This window comes from Artibeus jamaicensis, unplaced genomic scaffold (genome assembly GCF_021234435.1).
Source record: "Artibeus jamaicensis isolate MK-2021 breed Jamaican fruit bat unplaced genomic scaffold, CSHL_Jam_final contig_387, whole genome shotgun sequence".
Taxonomy (NCBI): domain Eukaryota; kingdom Metazoa; phylum Chordata; class Mammalia; order Chiroptera; family Phyllostomidae; genus Artibeus; species Artibeus jamaicensis.
The window spans coordinates 32,675,388-32,691,341 of record NW_026521812.1 but is presented as its reverse complement, the minus strand read 5'-3'; the positions used below and the strand labels follow the sequence as shown (position 1 = coordinate 32,691,341).

Genomic DNA, 15,954 nt, shown 5'->3' with positions numbered 1-15,954 from the left:
CCATTTTGTCACCAATTTTTTGTTCTTGATTAGTTTTACAAAAATATATTATTATTGTCAATAGGCTTTTCCTAAAATCATTTTCAGCAACTATTTTATTTCATATTTAATTTTTAACATAGTCAATATTGGTAGATATTTTAACATAGTCAATTGGTAGATACAATTGATATACAAAAGCTCTTTGGGAGATCCTCAAAATGTTTAATATCACTAAGCTTTCCTTTTGAGCAAAGTGTGAGAACTACCAGGTTAAAAGAAGGATCTCTTTCTATGCTGTGGAAAAACAAAAGTAAAAAACAAAGTTCCCCTTCACTACTCCTTTGGACCATGAGTTTCAGGCAACGCCTATTAGGCAACATCTGGGAATAAGAGGAACCTGGGTGAAAGCTTCACAAACAGACAGTATACAGATCTATAGACCCAGCCCCAACATTTGTTTTAAATGTTCACTTCTGTCATACATTTACTCCAAATCCAAGCCAGAATTATCTCCTCTCAATTCCTGGTTGCCAAGAAATTAAGATCTTTATCTGATTGTCCTGGTAAAATTCTACATTCAAAACGACTTCTGACACATTCCATCATTCCCCTTGTATCTCTGATGCCATTGCCCAGAGGTCTTTTTACATAAGGCTGCTTCTCAGTGGCCCGGCCCTTCTCTAGAATGGCAAATACATTTTATAGCAAGTGCCAACTCTGATATATTGTTAGTGTTTGGCTGCAACATTGTTTGAGAGGCATTCTGAGGCATTTCCAGGCTTAACAAGATAAATGCCACAATTGATTAGTAGTCCGCCCTGGGTGCTAGAAGGGAGGGTGTTAACTTATGTGCTGTGTATTTTCTTACCATGTGAAATCCATTGGAATTCCTATGGTCAGACAGATGAAGAACAAGGCAATCTCTAGTCCAAGTAAAAATTGCACAGAAATAGAGTTACTATGATCAGGTACCAACAATAATATAGCCCTCATAAATTGACTCAATCCACTTAAAATGTGAGCATAGATTTTAATATTCAAAGAAACAAATTCACTTTAAAAAACAAAAGAATTAATAATTAATAATCGATACGGGGAGAAAAAAACCCTCACAGATACAGAGAACAGGCTGGTGGTGGTCAGAGGTGAGCCGTTGGGTATGAGCGAATGGGTGAAGAGAGTCCAAAGCAACAAAAGAAAATGAAAGACGCAAGTTGTTGCTGGAGATTCGAGCCAGCCTTACTTCCTGTGCTTGGAAGGAAGCACACAACTGCATGTTTTTTAGAATGTGTTCTACAGCTAGTAACTCTGCACACCACTGCCTTAGCAGCAATACAAGCTGAAAAGACATTCCTTTAAATCACTTTTTATTGATAAAAGGAGAAGAATTTTCAGCTTCTTTGAGAACAAGGCCAGAGCACTGACAAGAAGATTAACCTGTTCCTTTGCAAATTTGCTTTTTTATCGTTCTGGCTAGGGATTATATTGTGAAGAAGTGTACACAGGAAAGCAAGTAATGCCTGGAGCTAATAAGTCCGGCTCTAAATACAGCATTGTGAAGAAATTGGGGTGGGTGGGGGAGGGAAGCAAAACCAGAAAATATTATTATAGAATTTGTTCCCTTGGAAACAAAAGAATACTTAGTGCTTTAGAAATATAGATTATATATATATATTTTCCAGTGGCACAATTTTCCCAAAGATGTGACTCTAAAATGAAATTCTGACAATATAATCACAACCCTAGTGAGAAACAAATCGGGAGCATAAGTGTATATAGAATTGTATAGTTATATTTATATTCATTTGATTCTATAGGTCAGACTACAAAGATTATGTACCAAAAATAAATTGATTTGAACCAGAAGCAATGCCAGTTATTGCTTTACTGATGAAGGTAAAAGGTCACAATGCATAGAACTATGTTCCCTCAACCTACAAATATCAAAAGGTAATTTTAAACCCCACATTGGAATAAGAAGAAAAAATATATAGGGAAGCAGAAAATATACCAAAGTAGATCGTTACATAGATAAATCTGTAGGATTTAAATAAAGAAAATGGTGATTATTAGGAAATAGCATGAGCTCCTTAAAAGTAATTCTTGAAAAATGTACTCCATTTGAGAGCTATAAATTTGAATTCTGAAATTCCAGAAACAAGGTAGCATTCCCTATTCTTCTCCTTAAACAATAGGAGAAATACGGTATTTAAGACAGTCATATTAAAGGTGTATGTTAACTGTCTTTTACAAAGTAAATGAATCAGACTGTTAATGTCCCTAAAATCCTCTCTAGCTTAAAGACTTTTTTGAATACAGGATCCTAATGCATCGTCATCACCAGCTTCCCACAGGAATTCATCCTTTGTTCTCTCTTAATCAATTTTGTTATTACCTTGAATAAAGTCTTAATCATATTTTTCAAACTTATAGATGACAGGTAATGGCAGAAATAAAAAATGTGGAATAACACATTTAGTTTTTAAAATAATCTCCACTGGTTCGAACAGTTTGTTCTTCTTGGTCTCCTCAGAGCATGCCACAAAGGCTGGCAGACTTCAAACACAATTTACTGAAAGAATAATGAATAAAGGAATGAATGGGTCAAACTAACAAGGTGAAATTTATCATATAAAACTAATTTGTTCAGGTACAGAATAGACTAAACCTGGTTTGATAGCAATTTAGATAAATACCAGTCAGATACAGTTCATTACCAGCTCGATTTAAGCTAAGAGTCCAATTAACAGAAGTATAATACCTAGGGAAATTAATCTCACTGTCATCTGCTCTAGCCAGACTATGTGTAAAATACTAAATTCCTTCTGAGTATCACTTTCTAAAGCTGACCTTGGCAAACTAAAATTCAATGACAGAGGGCGGCCAGGGTATTTGGAGGTCTGGAAATCTTATCAGGAGATATAATTGAAGGATCTGAAATGTGTAACATGGAAAAGGAAAACAAGAGGGACATGCTTTGAATACCTGGAGAGTTAACATGAGAAAGATACATTACAGTCATTCTGTAGATCACCCAAGGAAAGAATATGGAAGCCACAGGGAAAAAGATCTTGCTTTAGTATAAGGAAGGAATTTCTAACAGATCTATCCCAAAATGAATTACTCTACCTTGTGACGAAAGGACCACTTTATCATTTTAAGTGTCCAGAAAAAAAGCGTAATCTACCTAGACCTTGCAGAAAAATTATTGCCATGGGGGGATATTAGCATGGATGACCTGAAGAGTCTTTTCTGACTTGATATTCTGTGTGATTTGCTGCCTACCTCTTCAACATCATCCTGATCTTTCTTTTCACAGATCTATCTTCATTTAATTTAACACCCTATCATGTCTCTCTTGGTTCCCCCTACCATTATTTTCATGTGCTCATGAGGTAGCCTTATAATCTGACTTCCTTGGCAAACATAGAAGGAAAACAATAATCCCTTCTTGAAAGTCACATCTTTGCTCTAATAGCCAATGGGCTTGCATTCATTTTTATTGTCTTTAACTCTCTGGAGGTATTCTTAAGTATTCCATCCCCTATACCTTATTGTGTCCCTTATTTCTATTTTTTCATTTCATCTTCTTCTTTACTGACCTTTCTTCTCTTCTTCCACCCATGAATAATAGTTGTCTCTTAAGGAACTGATGCTTTCTATGTACAGGATTTCCTGCCATTTTTGTTGTTGTTGTGTTGGGATAAAGGTAATTTTAAATCTCTTACCACAATAAGATAATGTGAGTGATGTAATTTACACTGTCTCTAGCTTTATAATTTCCTATAATGACAAAGAGTAAATACAATGACAAATAATAAAGAGACCCCTTTATCTGTGGTGTCTATGTTCCAAGGCCCCAGTGAAATCATGGATAGTACCAAACCTTACATATACTGTTTTTTTCCTATATGCACATACCTATGACAAAGTCTAATTCATAAATTATGCGGAGTAAGATTAACAACAACAACTAAAGATAAACTAGGACAATAATAAGAATATACTGTAATAAAAGTTATGTGAATGTGATCTCTCTCCAAAAGGATCTTACAGTACTGTGCTCACCCTTCTCACTGAGGCATATTGGTGGAACCATTCCATAGACAGGACTGCTGCCATCCATGCTTTCTGACTGTGTTGCCAGAACACAGGCAGATAATTTTGTCTTTGCTTTTGAGAGCACACAGGTTCTTCACTCTGTACACTACACTCAGCTTTAATATATGCCCCAGCATTGTCATGTCATACTGGAGTTAATCTGTCCTTCCATGTTTTATGCCCTGGTGCCTCCTTTGCACTTATGAATGTAGGTTCCACTGGGCATCTTCTTCCAAAAGAGTTTGGTTTCATGGCAACTGAAGACTTCTTTGGATAGTAGCCTTTGTCCTTAATCAACTTCTTTAATTCTGTCAGGAACATGGACCAGCTTCTTCATTAGCAGATGCAGCTTCTCCAGTAATTTTTATGTTTTTTAGTCCAAACATGACCCTGACTCTGTGTAACCAACTCTTGCTTGCTGTAAATAGTTTAGGGTCCCTTGTTTCAGTGGATTCCCTTACCAGAGAATTAGTATATAGACTCAACACTTCCTGGTACAACACATTTCCATCAATCAGAACACATTTTGTGTTCTTGTTTTCCAACCACAAATCTAAAGCCTTTTAACCAAATATTATCATGCCTGTGGCTATAACCTTTGCAGTTTGACGTGAGAAAACAAAACTAACATGATTTTTTTCCTGTTTCACAGTATCATGGATAAAGGGGTTCTTTCTTACCTTAGATCTTAGAAACCTTGGCATAATTATTTTTTCCATAATAAATGGAGTTCACCTTTTCACTTAAAGGGAGAACTTTACAAATCCTCTTTGGCATATCCGAATTGCAGCACAACCACTCTCGTGCTTTGGGGGCATCACGAAGTGAAACTAGGTTACTTGAACACAAACACTGTGATACCACAGCCATCCATCGGATGACCCAGAAGGTGCTAGGTGACGCAGGATCCATCTTGAGACAGAGTGGGACAACTCGAGAGTTCATCACGCTACTTACTCATAAAGACACACAATTTAAAACTTATACATTGTTTATTTCTGGACTTTCCAATTTAATATTTCTGATCTGCAGTTGACCTCTAACCGAAACCACAGAAAGCAAAACTGCAGATAAGGGGAGACTACGGTACTGAGTTGTTTGATGATACCATTTCATAATTGTTAGTTGTATTTTCCAGTTGAGTTGGGAAAAGGACTTCAAATTGATTGTTTAATTTTTCTGGTAAACAAGAGAAAATGCTTCAAATTTTATTAAAAGAAAGGTTTATCTTGGAGGAACTTTACAGGACCACATCTTATTTCAGTGAAATCATCAATCCACATTTCGGATGTTAGAATATTTTATTAAACTTTGGACTTAAACTACATCTGCGGATGGTGTCACGATCATGGACCTAGTACAGCTAAAAAGACTAGGAGTCTTTCCCACATAATGGACATGTCAAAATTTGACATAAATTCATGGACACAAGAAAATTCTCTATAGAATTGAAGTTCCATTTCCCAAGTCTACCCAAAGCTTGCTTTTTGTCTTTTATTATATTTTTTCATTACCATTTATCCCCACTCTATCCTCTTCCACCCCCCTACACCCCTCCTCCCTATAATCTCCACACTGAGTTTTCTCTTTTTTTCTTTTTTGCTCCATCTCTCCACCCCCTGAACACCTCCACCCCCAACCAGAGCTGAATCTCTTAGCTCTCATTCAAATGTCACTTGGCTTTTTACTATTTTGGTATACCTACATTCAGGTCTGTATCAGATGTCACTCAATACTAAGTCCTCTCCATTCAAATTCTTTTTCCACATTTAAAATAAGGAAAACTATAGTTGGAGTATATGGTTACTAAGTGCAAAGTCTTGAGTAAATGTGAATCCTTATCATAGGTACAAACCAGAGCCGTCCAATAGATCTTCTGGTGAAAATGAAAATAGTTTTTCTATACTATTTTTTAAGATAGCCATTAGCCTCATGTGGCTATTGAATACTTAGAAGGTGATTGTAGTGACTAAATGACTAACTTTTACATTTCATTTAATTTGAAAAAATACTTTATTTTGCCCTAGCTGATGTGGCTCAGTGGAATTAGTGCCAAAAGGGTTGCTGGTTCGATTCCCAGTCAGGGCATATGCTTGGGTTGTGGGCCAGGTCCCCAGTAGAGGGCACAAGAGGCAATCACACATTGATATTTCTCTCCCTTTCTTTCTCCCACCCTTCCCCTCTGTCTAAAAACAAATAAATAAAATATTTAAAAAATAAAAAGACTTTGTTTTTTTTTATAAAGCAGCTTTATGCTCACAGAAAAATTGAAAGAAAGGCACAGAGATCTTCCATACACTCAGTCATCCCATTAACATCCTGCACCAGAGTAGTACATTTGTAACAATTTTTGAATCTACATTGTCATCATAATCGTCCAAAGTCCATAGTTTACATTAGGGCTCATTCTTGCTGTACTTTTTAAGACAACAGTTCTTTGTCACTTTTGCAAGTGACAAATTTTTCTCCCAGTCCATAGCTTATCTCCTGTTCTCCTGACATTTGCTTCTGCAAAGCTGTTTTTAATTTTAGTGAAGTCCAGCTTATGAATTATTTATTTCACATGTTGTGCTTTGCTATTGTATCTGTAAAGTCATTGACATACCTGAAGTCATCTAAATTTTCTCCTGTTATCATCTAGGAGTTTAATAGTTGCATTTTATGTGTAAATTTGTAACCCATTTTCAGTTGATTTTAGTAAAGTGTGTTAAGGTCTGTGTCTAGATTCCTTGGTTTTGCACGTGAATGTCCAGTTGTTCCAGTAGCTTTGGTTGAAAAGCCTATATTTGCTCCACGATGTTGCCTTTATTTCTTTGTCAAAGATTAGTTGGCCATATGTATATGGATCTATTTCTGGGCTATTTACTCTGGCCCATTGATTTCTTTGTCTAGTCTTTTACCAGTACCAAAGTCAGGCGGTGTCTATCCTCCAACTTTGTTCCCCTTCTTCAATATTGTGTTGGCTATTCTGGATCTTTTATAACTCCAAATGAAGTTTAAAATCAGTTTGTTGATATCTACAAAATAACTTGTTCAGATTTTGATTGGGATTGCCATGAATCTATACAGCAAGTTGAGAAGAACTGAAGAACTGATGTCTTGACTATATTGGGTCTTCCTATCCATGAGAGTGGTATATGTCTCCATTTATTTAGTTCTTTGATGTGTTCATCAGAGTTTACAATTTTTCTCATATAGATTTTGTACCTACTTTGTTAGATTTGTACCTAAGTGTTTCATTTTGTGTAGTACTAATGTAAATGATATTGTGCTTTCAATTTCAAATTCCACTTATTCATTGCTGGTACAATTTAATTGAATTTTAATTAAATTTAAATACCTTCCTTTGCCTAGTGGCTACCATTTTAGACAGCAAAAATCTAGTTCTATACAAAATACAATTATGAATTATTTATTTTTAAAGGATCACTTCTTTTTAAGGAATAAATGTACATATCATTACTGTACTAAAATTTAATGTTACCCCAAAACATTTACACTAACTTACTCACTTAACATTTATGGAGTATTCAGGTACTATGTACTAGTTGTCTTACTAAATGCTAAGGAGCATTTAGGAGCTATTTAGGAGTTCAGACTATTAAGAGATGTAATAAATAAAAATTACAATATATTTTTCTTGCTATTAAAGATATCTGAATGAAGAATTGTGGATTCAAAGTATATAGAATAACTGTGGGAATTTTAAAAGGTTTCATTGAAGAGTTTTATTTAATCCAGGACATCATGGAAGAATAACTTACAAACCAAAGGGGGCAGGATGGATTGAGAAAGACAATAGGTATTTCAAAAATGGCATGGAGTCCTTAAAGGGCTTGGTGTGTCTAGGACTCAGCAAACTATTCTACATGTGCTGAGCAGCAGCAAAGGATGCTGCTAGGAAGTAGACTCTCCTGTTGGTAGCCGACCAACAGCCATCCCTTGATACAGTCAGGACGGATGAGATGCATCTGCACAGCAGAGGCAACTGTGGCTGGATTTCCTGTCTATCTCTCCCTTGCATGTTTGTTGTTGAGATTAATAGGTGGTGGGATTTTTAAACACCTATATTTCAGGCCCAATGATCTGCATAATTCCAATGAAGTTGTACAAAATAATTTCTTGACCAGAGAACAAAGTTCCCTCTAATGAAGTAGCCCCTGAATATCTAAAAGTTGATGGAGTAACAGCCCCTCCTCTGCCTTGGACAGGAATATATGTTAATTAGCAGACAGGCAAAGAAACAGGAGAAGCTGGCCAGCTACTACAAACTAAGCACGTACAAACAATGACCAAGGAGCCAGAGTCCATATTACATAAAGACACATTTTGGACAGAAAGATAGATAGCTAAGTTAGACATCACAAAGGCCTTATAATGAATTTCCTAACCTCTGCTCGGTCTAGCATACCTTTTGCCCCACGTCAAATTCTAAGACCTTTAATAAACAATAAGATATTCAAACTCTGTACATAGAGCTATTTCAAATTGTCTGATTAATGGTTCTCCTGATCAAAACAACTTCTGTTTAACATAACTGAAACTATGGAAATCCCTTGTACTTTTCCTGGTTACCTCTGTATTGGTTTTTTCTGCGTAACTGATCACGCCATGCACCTGTTCCTTTAATGTTATACAAGAATTCCTACAAAAATAAAGCCTAAATCAAACTCTATGAGTTTGGTCAGACCCACAGAGGCTGGCTGTTCTCCAGCATCCAATCTGGTGTCCGACTTGTCATTTGTCGCCTGGGCCATCCATCCTTCAGGGACTATGAACCCTGCCGAGGCTGGACCCCGGCACTCTCCACTGATTCTGAGAGTCTTCTGAGATAATTAAGTTTGGACACCAATTCATCACATAGTATATCATATTCCCCCTATTATAATTCTTATACTTTATATGAAGTACTTTTTAAAAAATCTGCTTCATTATCATTATAAGTTGATTATGGCAAGATCATGTCTGCTTTATCCAGTCTGCATTCCATAGCATCTGAGAATCAGAAAGTATGAGTTATGTGAATGAACGTTTCTGCTTATTCAGAACCTTAATGCTATTTTGGAACCATCCCACCTACCATCACCCAAGTTACTTCTTTGACTTGACGTCTGTTTATTGTTCCCCCCTTGGTTGGCAATGACATTGGCAGACAGTGAGGCTGTTTGGTGGCAGGATTTAGTGACAGGTTATATGATTGTGTTCTCTGCATTTTAAATGCAGCTGGGAACTTTACTAGGGAATACCTTTGTGGTGTTGGATTTGAGTCACCCAGACTAAGATTGTGAGATGGAAAAGGACATGAAATAACCCCCTTTCACGAACTCTGTAAATCATGTGGTTAAAAGGAATTTTTTAAGTGAAGAGTGAGGCTTAAAGGAAAAAGAATGAGAAAGATACTGTAAATATTTGCTTCTTACCGACTTCAATATAGTGTAAAGCACAGTAAACATGACTCTTGCTTCCTCCATTTCATCCATTTCCATATATACACTTACTACTACCTTATGCTTATATATCTTTATTTTTTGACGGGGCTAATCAACCCCATAAGATAAATAGGAAAGGCTCCAGAATACAAGAAAGCAATTCCCAGTCTTTAGAGTATCCGAATTACCCTTGTGCAAACGCCCTAGTGAAGTAATTACCTTCAGTATTGTCTCCCACCAGTCTCCTAAAAATATATCTTCTCCGAGCCCATGTAAAAATTAAACAGGATTCCCTGTGGAGGGGATGCTAATTATTGTATAGGTACAGGCACATTTCCTGTCCCCCTTCCCCCCAAAAAGCAAATAAAGGGCAGAAGAAAAAGTGGTTAATTTGATTATCAATGAGCGGGAATATTGGGGATAATGCAAACACACACTAAAGTAACACTTTATTAGTAAGGCCCTTCCCGGATTCTGCTACCCGCGGCCTTGCAGAGTCCTCACGGCCGTACTCCCCGCAAACGGCGCCAACACTGTACCTCGAAGGGCCCACCTCCCGCGTGGGTGGGCGGGGCTGCGGCTCAAGGGACCAGTCCCGCCCACGCTGGGTGCGCGCGTTCGGTAATTGCGCTGGCTATGGAGTGTCTTGTCCCTCCGCGCGTCCCGTTCCTGCTCGCCTCCCGCTGCCACTGGGCTGACGTGTCTGCTGTTTGCGGCCGCTAGAGCCGTAGGGCCGTGATGGCGGATGCCTGGGAAGAGATCAGACGGTTGGCGGCTGACTTCCAGCGGGCGCAGTTCACCGAGGCCACTCAGAGGTGCCCGACCCTCCCTCTCCACTGTGGCATCCAAAATATCCCCTGGGCGGCCACTCCCAAGATTTGAGCTCTCTGGTTCCTGGCTCTTGAGTCCGTACTTTCCCAGCTCGTCACCGCCCCCGGAGCCGACATTGGGGTTCCAAGTATAGTCCTTGTTTAGAAAATCTGAAACCGACTGTGCCCTGGAATCCCCCATCCAAACCCCAGACTGGTGCTAGCGCCGTCCCCGCCCCCACGACGGCCGAGGCTGGTGATTTACGAGCTTTCGGTGTCCCTGTAATCCCCGCTTATCCGTCATCAAATCACTGTGGCATCATTGTGTTTCGTACACTTCCTGACCTAAAATGAGCGCCAGAGGGTAACCCCCAATGCAGTACTTTGTAAATACTGTGTTGATTCTGAAAACAGCCTTTTGTTCACCCGACGTGCTAGGCCAGACCCATGCTCCCATCTGTAAGTTTTAGACTCCTGGATATTGACAGTTCCTACGAGGCCACTAATTTAGGGGGATATTCCCAGAGCACCGTAACTCTGCTTTATAACAATATGTATGCCAATAGAATCGTTGTTTAACCGTGGTCCATTTCCTGCCGTCGATGTTTTTGTTGCTTCTGAGGCCGAAGACCCTAATACTATAATGCTGTATTTTGGAGCACAGAGCAAACTAAGGCACATAAGGTGCTAAGTGCTTGGGTCAAACTAACAGTTGAGTTCTGATTTTCCTGGGCCAGATCTGCCCACAGACCGATTGTATGAAAATAGGCCAGAGTATTTTTCTACCTAAATTATATGTCCTCACTTTTCTGTTCAGATTTGAACAGGCCTAGGAGAGAGCAAATTTGAAATCCGTAATAGAATGTTTTATACCCAATTAAGTACATGATTTAAGTTCCTGTGAACCTGCTTCCAAGTGTTTTTTTTAACTCATCGAGGTAGTATTGTTATTGTCATAAAAGATATTTTGTAGTATATAACCTAGTGACTCTACTAAAACTTTTTTAAAGCCCCTCTTCATATAGTCTGTTAATTTTATTAAGCACCAAACGGATCAAGTGAATTTTTAAAACTTGTGTTTCCTTCAGATTGTCAGAGCGGAACTGCATTGAGATTGTGAATAAATTGATTGCTCAGAAACAGCTAGAAGTAGTTCACACACTTGATGGGAAGGAATATGTTACTCCAGCTCAAATTAGTAAAGAAATGAGAGATGAGCTACATATTCGAGGTGGTAAGTAATTCCTTAGTTTTTTTTGTTTGTTTCTGATTTTTTGGAAGGGAAAAGAACCTTAAAACCACGAATGATAAGTTACTCAGAGACACCCATCTCAATTGTCAATATGGTAACAGCCTTAATATTTTTAACTGGTTCAGGTAAACATGATCATATAATTTAAATGAAGTCAGATACTGTCATTTTTCAAATAGCATTCTTATTTTCAGTTATATGCCTGTGAGTTAATCAGTTGTTCCTCTTCACAGTTCATGAATTTATTGTGTAACTCAGGAAGGTACTTAAGAGCTGGCTATTAGAGTGCTCATTGTGAAGGGGAACACCAATTCATCACCAGATTTTACACAATTACAGATTGTTGAAAATCAAAGTTGTGGTATCATGCCCCTTTTTTTAACTTAACTCTAAGTTGTTGCAAGTTAGGAAACAATTCAATACCATGCTACACGTTTTCCACTGTATGAAATGCTATTACAAGCACACACACACAGTTTTTGTTTTCCTTTGTTTTTTAAAAATTTGAACAAACTACAGAGCTCATTTGAACACTTATTAAAATAGAAACAACTACGAGATCAATTCTTCATTAGCTGTTATCAGATAAACCCTTGGCGTTTGCTTTCTTTATTTTCCTGCATAGTGTTAATAAAACATTAGCTGTTATTTGGAATACTTAACATTTTCTTTTTCTAATAGGTGGAAGTCTACCAATTTTAAATAATTGAAAGCATAATTCATCCAAATTTAGTTGTCAGTAACTCTTTGGTTACAGCAGATAAATTATGAAGAGAGATAGCCTCCATAGGTCTGATCAACTTGTGTATAATTTGATGCTCATAATTGGCTTAATATGACAAATTGGCCAAGCTCATATTGGGTTAATATGATACTTTGAAAATAAAGAATTGCCTAGGCCTTCAGCTGTGAAGACTTAAGCATCTAGTGGTTTGTATTTGAAGATTATTATCGTAGCTATGTGTCCTTTGTAGGAGGAGGACTTCCACTGTCTAAAATGCATATCTGTTAGAACTTACAGCTGTTTGGCCAGTGTGTACTTATGCATAATTTAAAATAAATGGATGTCTTTTCTTTAAAGGTCGGGTAAACATTGTTGATCTGCAACAGGTAAATTTTTAATTAATAACATTTTTCCTATGATTTGTCAACTTTTGATGCTATGAATTTTTTTAATGTTTTAAGTATTCACTAATACAGGTATGAGATTTTGTATGTTTGTGAAGAAATAATTATATTTCTCACTAATGCACTGAATCAGTTCAGTAGATCCTGATAGGGTGAATCAATTTAGTAAGTTTTCTTAGTTGAATTGCTTGTTCTTTATTCATTACCAAATAAACTCAAATTTTGTCATTTTATGTAATTACATGATTTATGTAATTTTGGGAGAAAAATCACTAACTTCATGTTCACTTGTTTTTAGGATGTGAAAATATTAGAGAAATAGAAAAATAGAAGATATCTTTAGAAAATATAGGTGCATATGTCATCACCAAAATGCACTGTATACAAAAAACTGGTGAATCTTTTGTAAAATGGTGCCTATTATGTGAAAATATAACTTCTTAACATAAACTTTCCTAGAAAGTATGATTGGTCAGAAATGACAATAAATAAGCAATAAGGCTTTACATTTTTATTTGAATTAGACATTTTACAGTATTTCAAATAAATTTGAAATCCAACTAAGAGTAAGCTTTTAAAAAGGTAGTACTAAATATATAATTTTAAACATATGAAACAATATGAACTTGTCACTACAGAGTTTGTATTATTTTCCAGGTAATTAATGTGGATCTGACTCATATTGAAAATAGAATTGGTGACATTGTTAAATCAGAAAAACATGTTCAGCTGGTGTTGGGACAACTCATAGATGAGTAAGTAAAATATTTAAGAGCACTTTATTGTGTAGTTTTTTAAAATAGTGTTTATATTTGAATTTTGAGCAAATGCAGCCAATTTGGTATTTTGTCTAGAACTCTTATAATGTTGATTTTCACTATAAGGATTATTGCACTTAAAAAGTAAGCACTTAGTAGTGTGGAGTGGTTGGAAATAGTGTAAACTTAGATTTTTTTCCTATTATCTTAAAGCAACACAAAACATAATTTTTACAGTCTTTCCTATGTGATCATAACTGAAAATAAATTTGTTCAACAATATTAAAGAAAATGATTGCAGAATGTCCATTGTTCCATAAAGAAACCCTAACATTCATCATCTAATTAACCATATATTTAGCTACACTGATTTTTTTTAAAAAAGATTTTCAGAATATGAGTAATAAATAACATTTACCTAAATATAGCCTATTCATTAATTTTGGGTCATACCTTAGTATAGTACAACATAAATTAAACATAAAAGTTAATTTGTCCTTTTTGTTTATTTGTTTGTTTTTACTACTAGAAACTATTTGGATCGGTTAGCAGAAGAGGTAAATGATAAATTACAAGAAAGTGGCCAAGTAACTATATCAGAACTGTGTAAAACCTATGATCTACCTGGAAACTTTCTGACACAGGTATATATTTTCTTAACAGTAAAACGTGTCTTTTCAGGAAAAAAAACACAAAAGATTTAATGGGGTGGGAGGGACTAGGCTTTCTTGCCATTAAGTGACTTTTTACAAGTATTTGACTACTATAGCAACTTATTTGGGGTGTACATCTTATACACTGGTGGCACTGATGAGACTGTTTAGAAATGATTATAATCTTCTTGGGCCCAGAGATACTGTAAAAACAATTAATAGACCAAGTTGTAGCCCTGCTTTGATGCAGTAGCAAGAATATCATAAGTGCATAGGTTTATTTAATGATTCTGATATCAGCTGTACAGAAACGTTAATCAGCATATCTATAGTTCTGATTGCCCAGTTATATTTTAAGAAATAACTGATGAAGATTATAATTTAAAGGGGGCAGTGCTAGCATTTGTTGGGAAAAGGTCAGGGATGCTGCTAAATATCCTATAATGTACAGGACATCCCCACAACAAAGTATTTTTCTTGACCAAAATGTCAGTAGCATCATCTTTTGATGTAACCTTTTCTCCTCCTCCAAACTGTCAGTGTGAGAATCAAGGAATCCCTAACAATCCTTTACTGTTAGGTCAATACTCAATTTGACTTGACTTGTGTCAGTACTCAGTTAACACTAGAATAGTTGGGTTACCTGAAAATAGAGGCTAGTTCCATGTTTGTTTTCTTTTTTCTTTCTAAAGATAGTAGAAATACGGTAGAGAGTACACAGGCTTTTAGACCTTTATTTGAACTGTCTGTGCCATGGCTTGCTTTTTCAATGTTAGAAAAATTATGTCATCTCTTTTGTGATTCAACTTAACATATCTGTAAAATAGGAATAATTGCCTTTCCTCATAGACCTCAGTGGGTTATATGCATGGTATATAGTGAAATATCTGGCACAATGGAGGCACTCAATAAGTGATGGTTCTGTTTTGTACTTACTGGAATATGTAAGGGGAAAGCCAAATTTCTATGTAGGTATATATCACTTTAAGAAAATTTCATAAAAATGTACCTAACCATAATTATATGAAATTAATTTATAATACCAACAGCTTTACCTATTTCTAGAGAGCGATTTCCTCTCATTGCATCTAAAATACCATGTATGATGCCCTGGCTGGTTTGGCTCAGTGGACTGAGTGCTGGCCGTAAACTGCAAGGTCACCTGTTGGGATTCCCAGTCAGGGCACATGCCTGGGTTGCAGGCCAGGTCCTCAGTTGCGGAGGGTGGGTGTGAGAGGCAACCAGTCAATGTATATTGATGTTTCTCTCCCTCTTTTCCTTATTTCCCCTCTCTCTAAAATAAATACATGAAATCTTTAAAAATAAAATACCATTTAGGATATAGATGTATTTTATATAGTATTTCAGGGGCCTAAGTCTATTTTTAATTTAAAAAATAATATGTTAATCACAGAATATCAAAAAATATATTTTTAAAACTCTTTAAAATATCAAAATAGATCTAAACAATTTTTAAAATAAAACCGTGCTGCTGATACATTTTAAAAATGGATATGGTTTCTTAATGTTTTTAGTTCTAATTTTTCTGAATATCACAAGCAGTATTATAGAAATATTAAAAAATTGTTTGAAAAGCATTTTGCTATACCATAAAAGTATCAGCTAGGCTAACTGGAGTAGATTTAGATTTAGCTTATCTTGGAATGCGAAATATGTTCCTGAATGCATTTATACTGTACCCGTGGAGAAATATGCTCCTGAAGTTACTAAGAAATCAGATTTTCTGCCAGTGTAGATTTCTGGGCACAGATAACTTGTAAATATTCTCATCAAAGGAGATAACTTTTCAGGTCCCTAGGTTGCAAAATCTTGGAATGTTTC

At 36.2% G+C, this 15,954-nt stretch overlaps 1 protein-coding gene across 1 annotated transcript in view; it reads left to right on the top strand.

Annotated features, from left to right (window-relative positions):
* The first annotated feature begins 10,180 nt into the window (after nucleotides 1–10,180).
* The window catches only part of UFL1 (UFM1 specific ligase 1), a 28,488-nt gene continuing 22,714 nt past the window's right edge, over nucleotides 10,181–15,954 (top strand). The window contains exons 1-5 of the mRNA XM_037144426.2: nucleotides 10,181–10,327; nucleotides 11,410–11,555; nucleotides 12,655–12,683; nucleotides 13,359–13,456; nucleotides 13,989–14,103. Of these exons, the coding sequence (XP_037000321.2) occupies nucleotides 10,251–10,327; nucleotides 11,410–11,555; nucleotides 12,655–12,683; nucleotides 13,359–13,456; nucleotides 13,989–14,103 (465 nt within the window). The 5' untranslated portion in view covers nucleotides 10,181–10,250. The remainder of the gene's footprint in view (nucleotides 10,328–11,409; nucleotides 11,556–12,654; nucleotides 12,684–13,358; nucleotides 13,457–13,988; nucleotides 14,104–15,954) is intronic.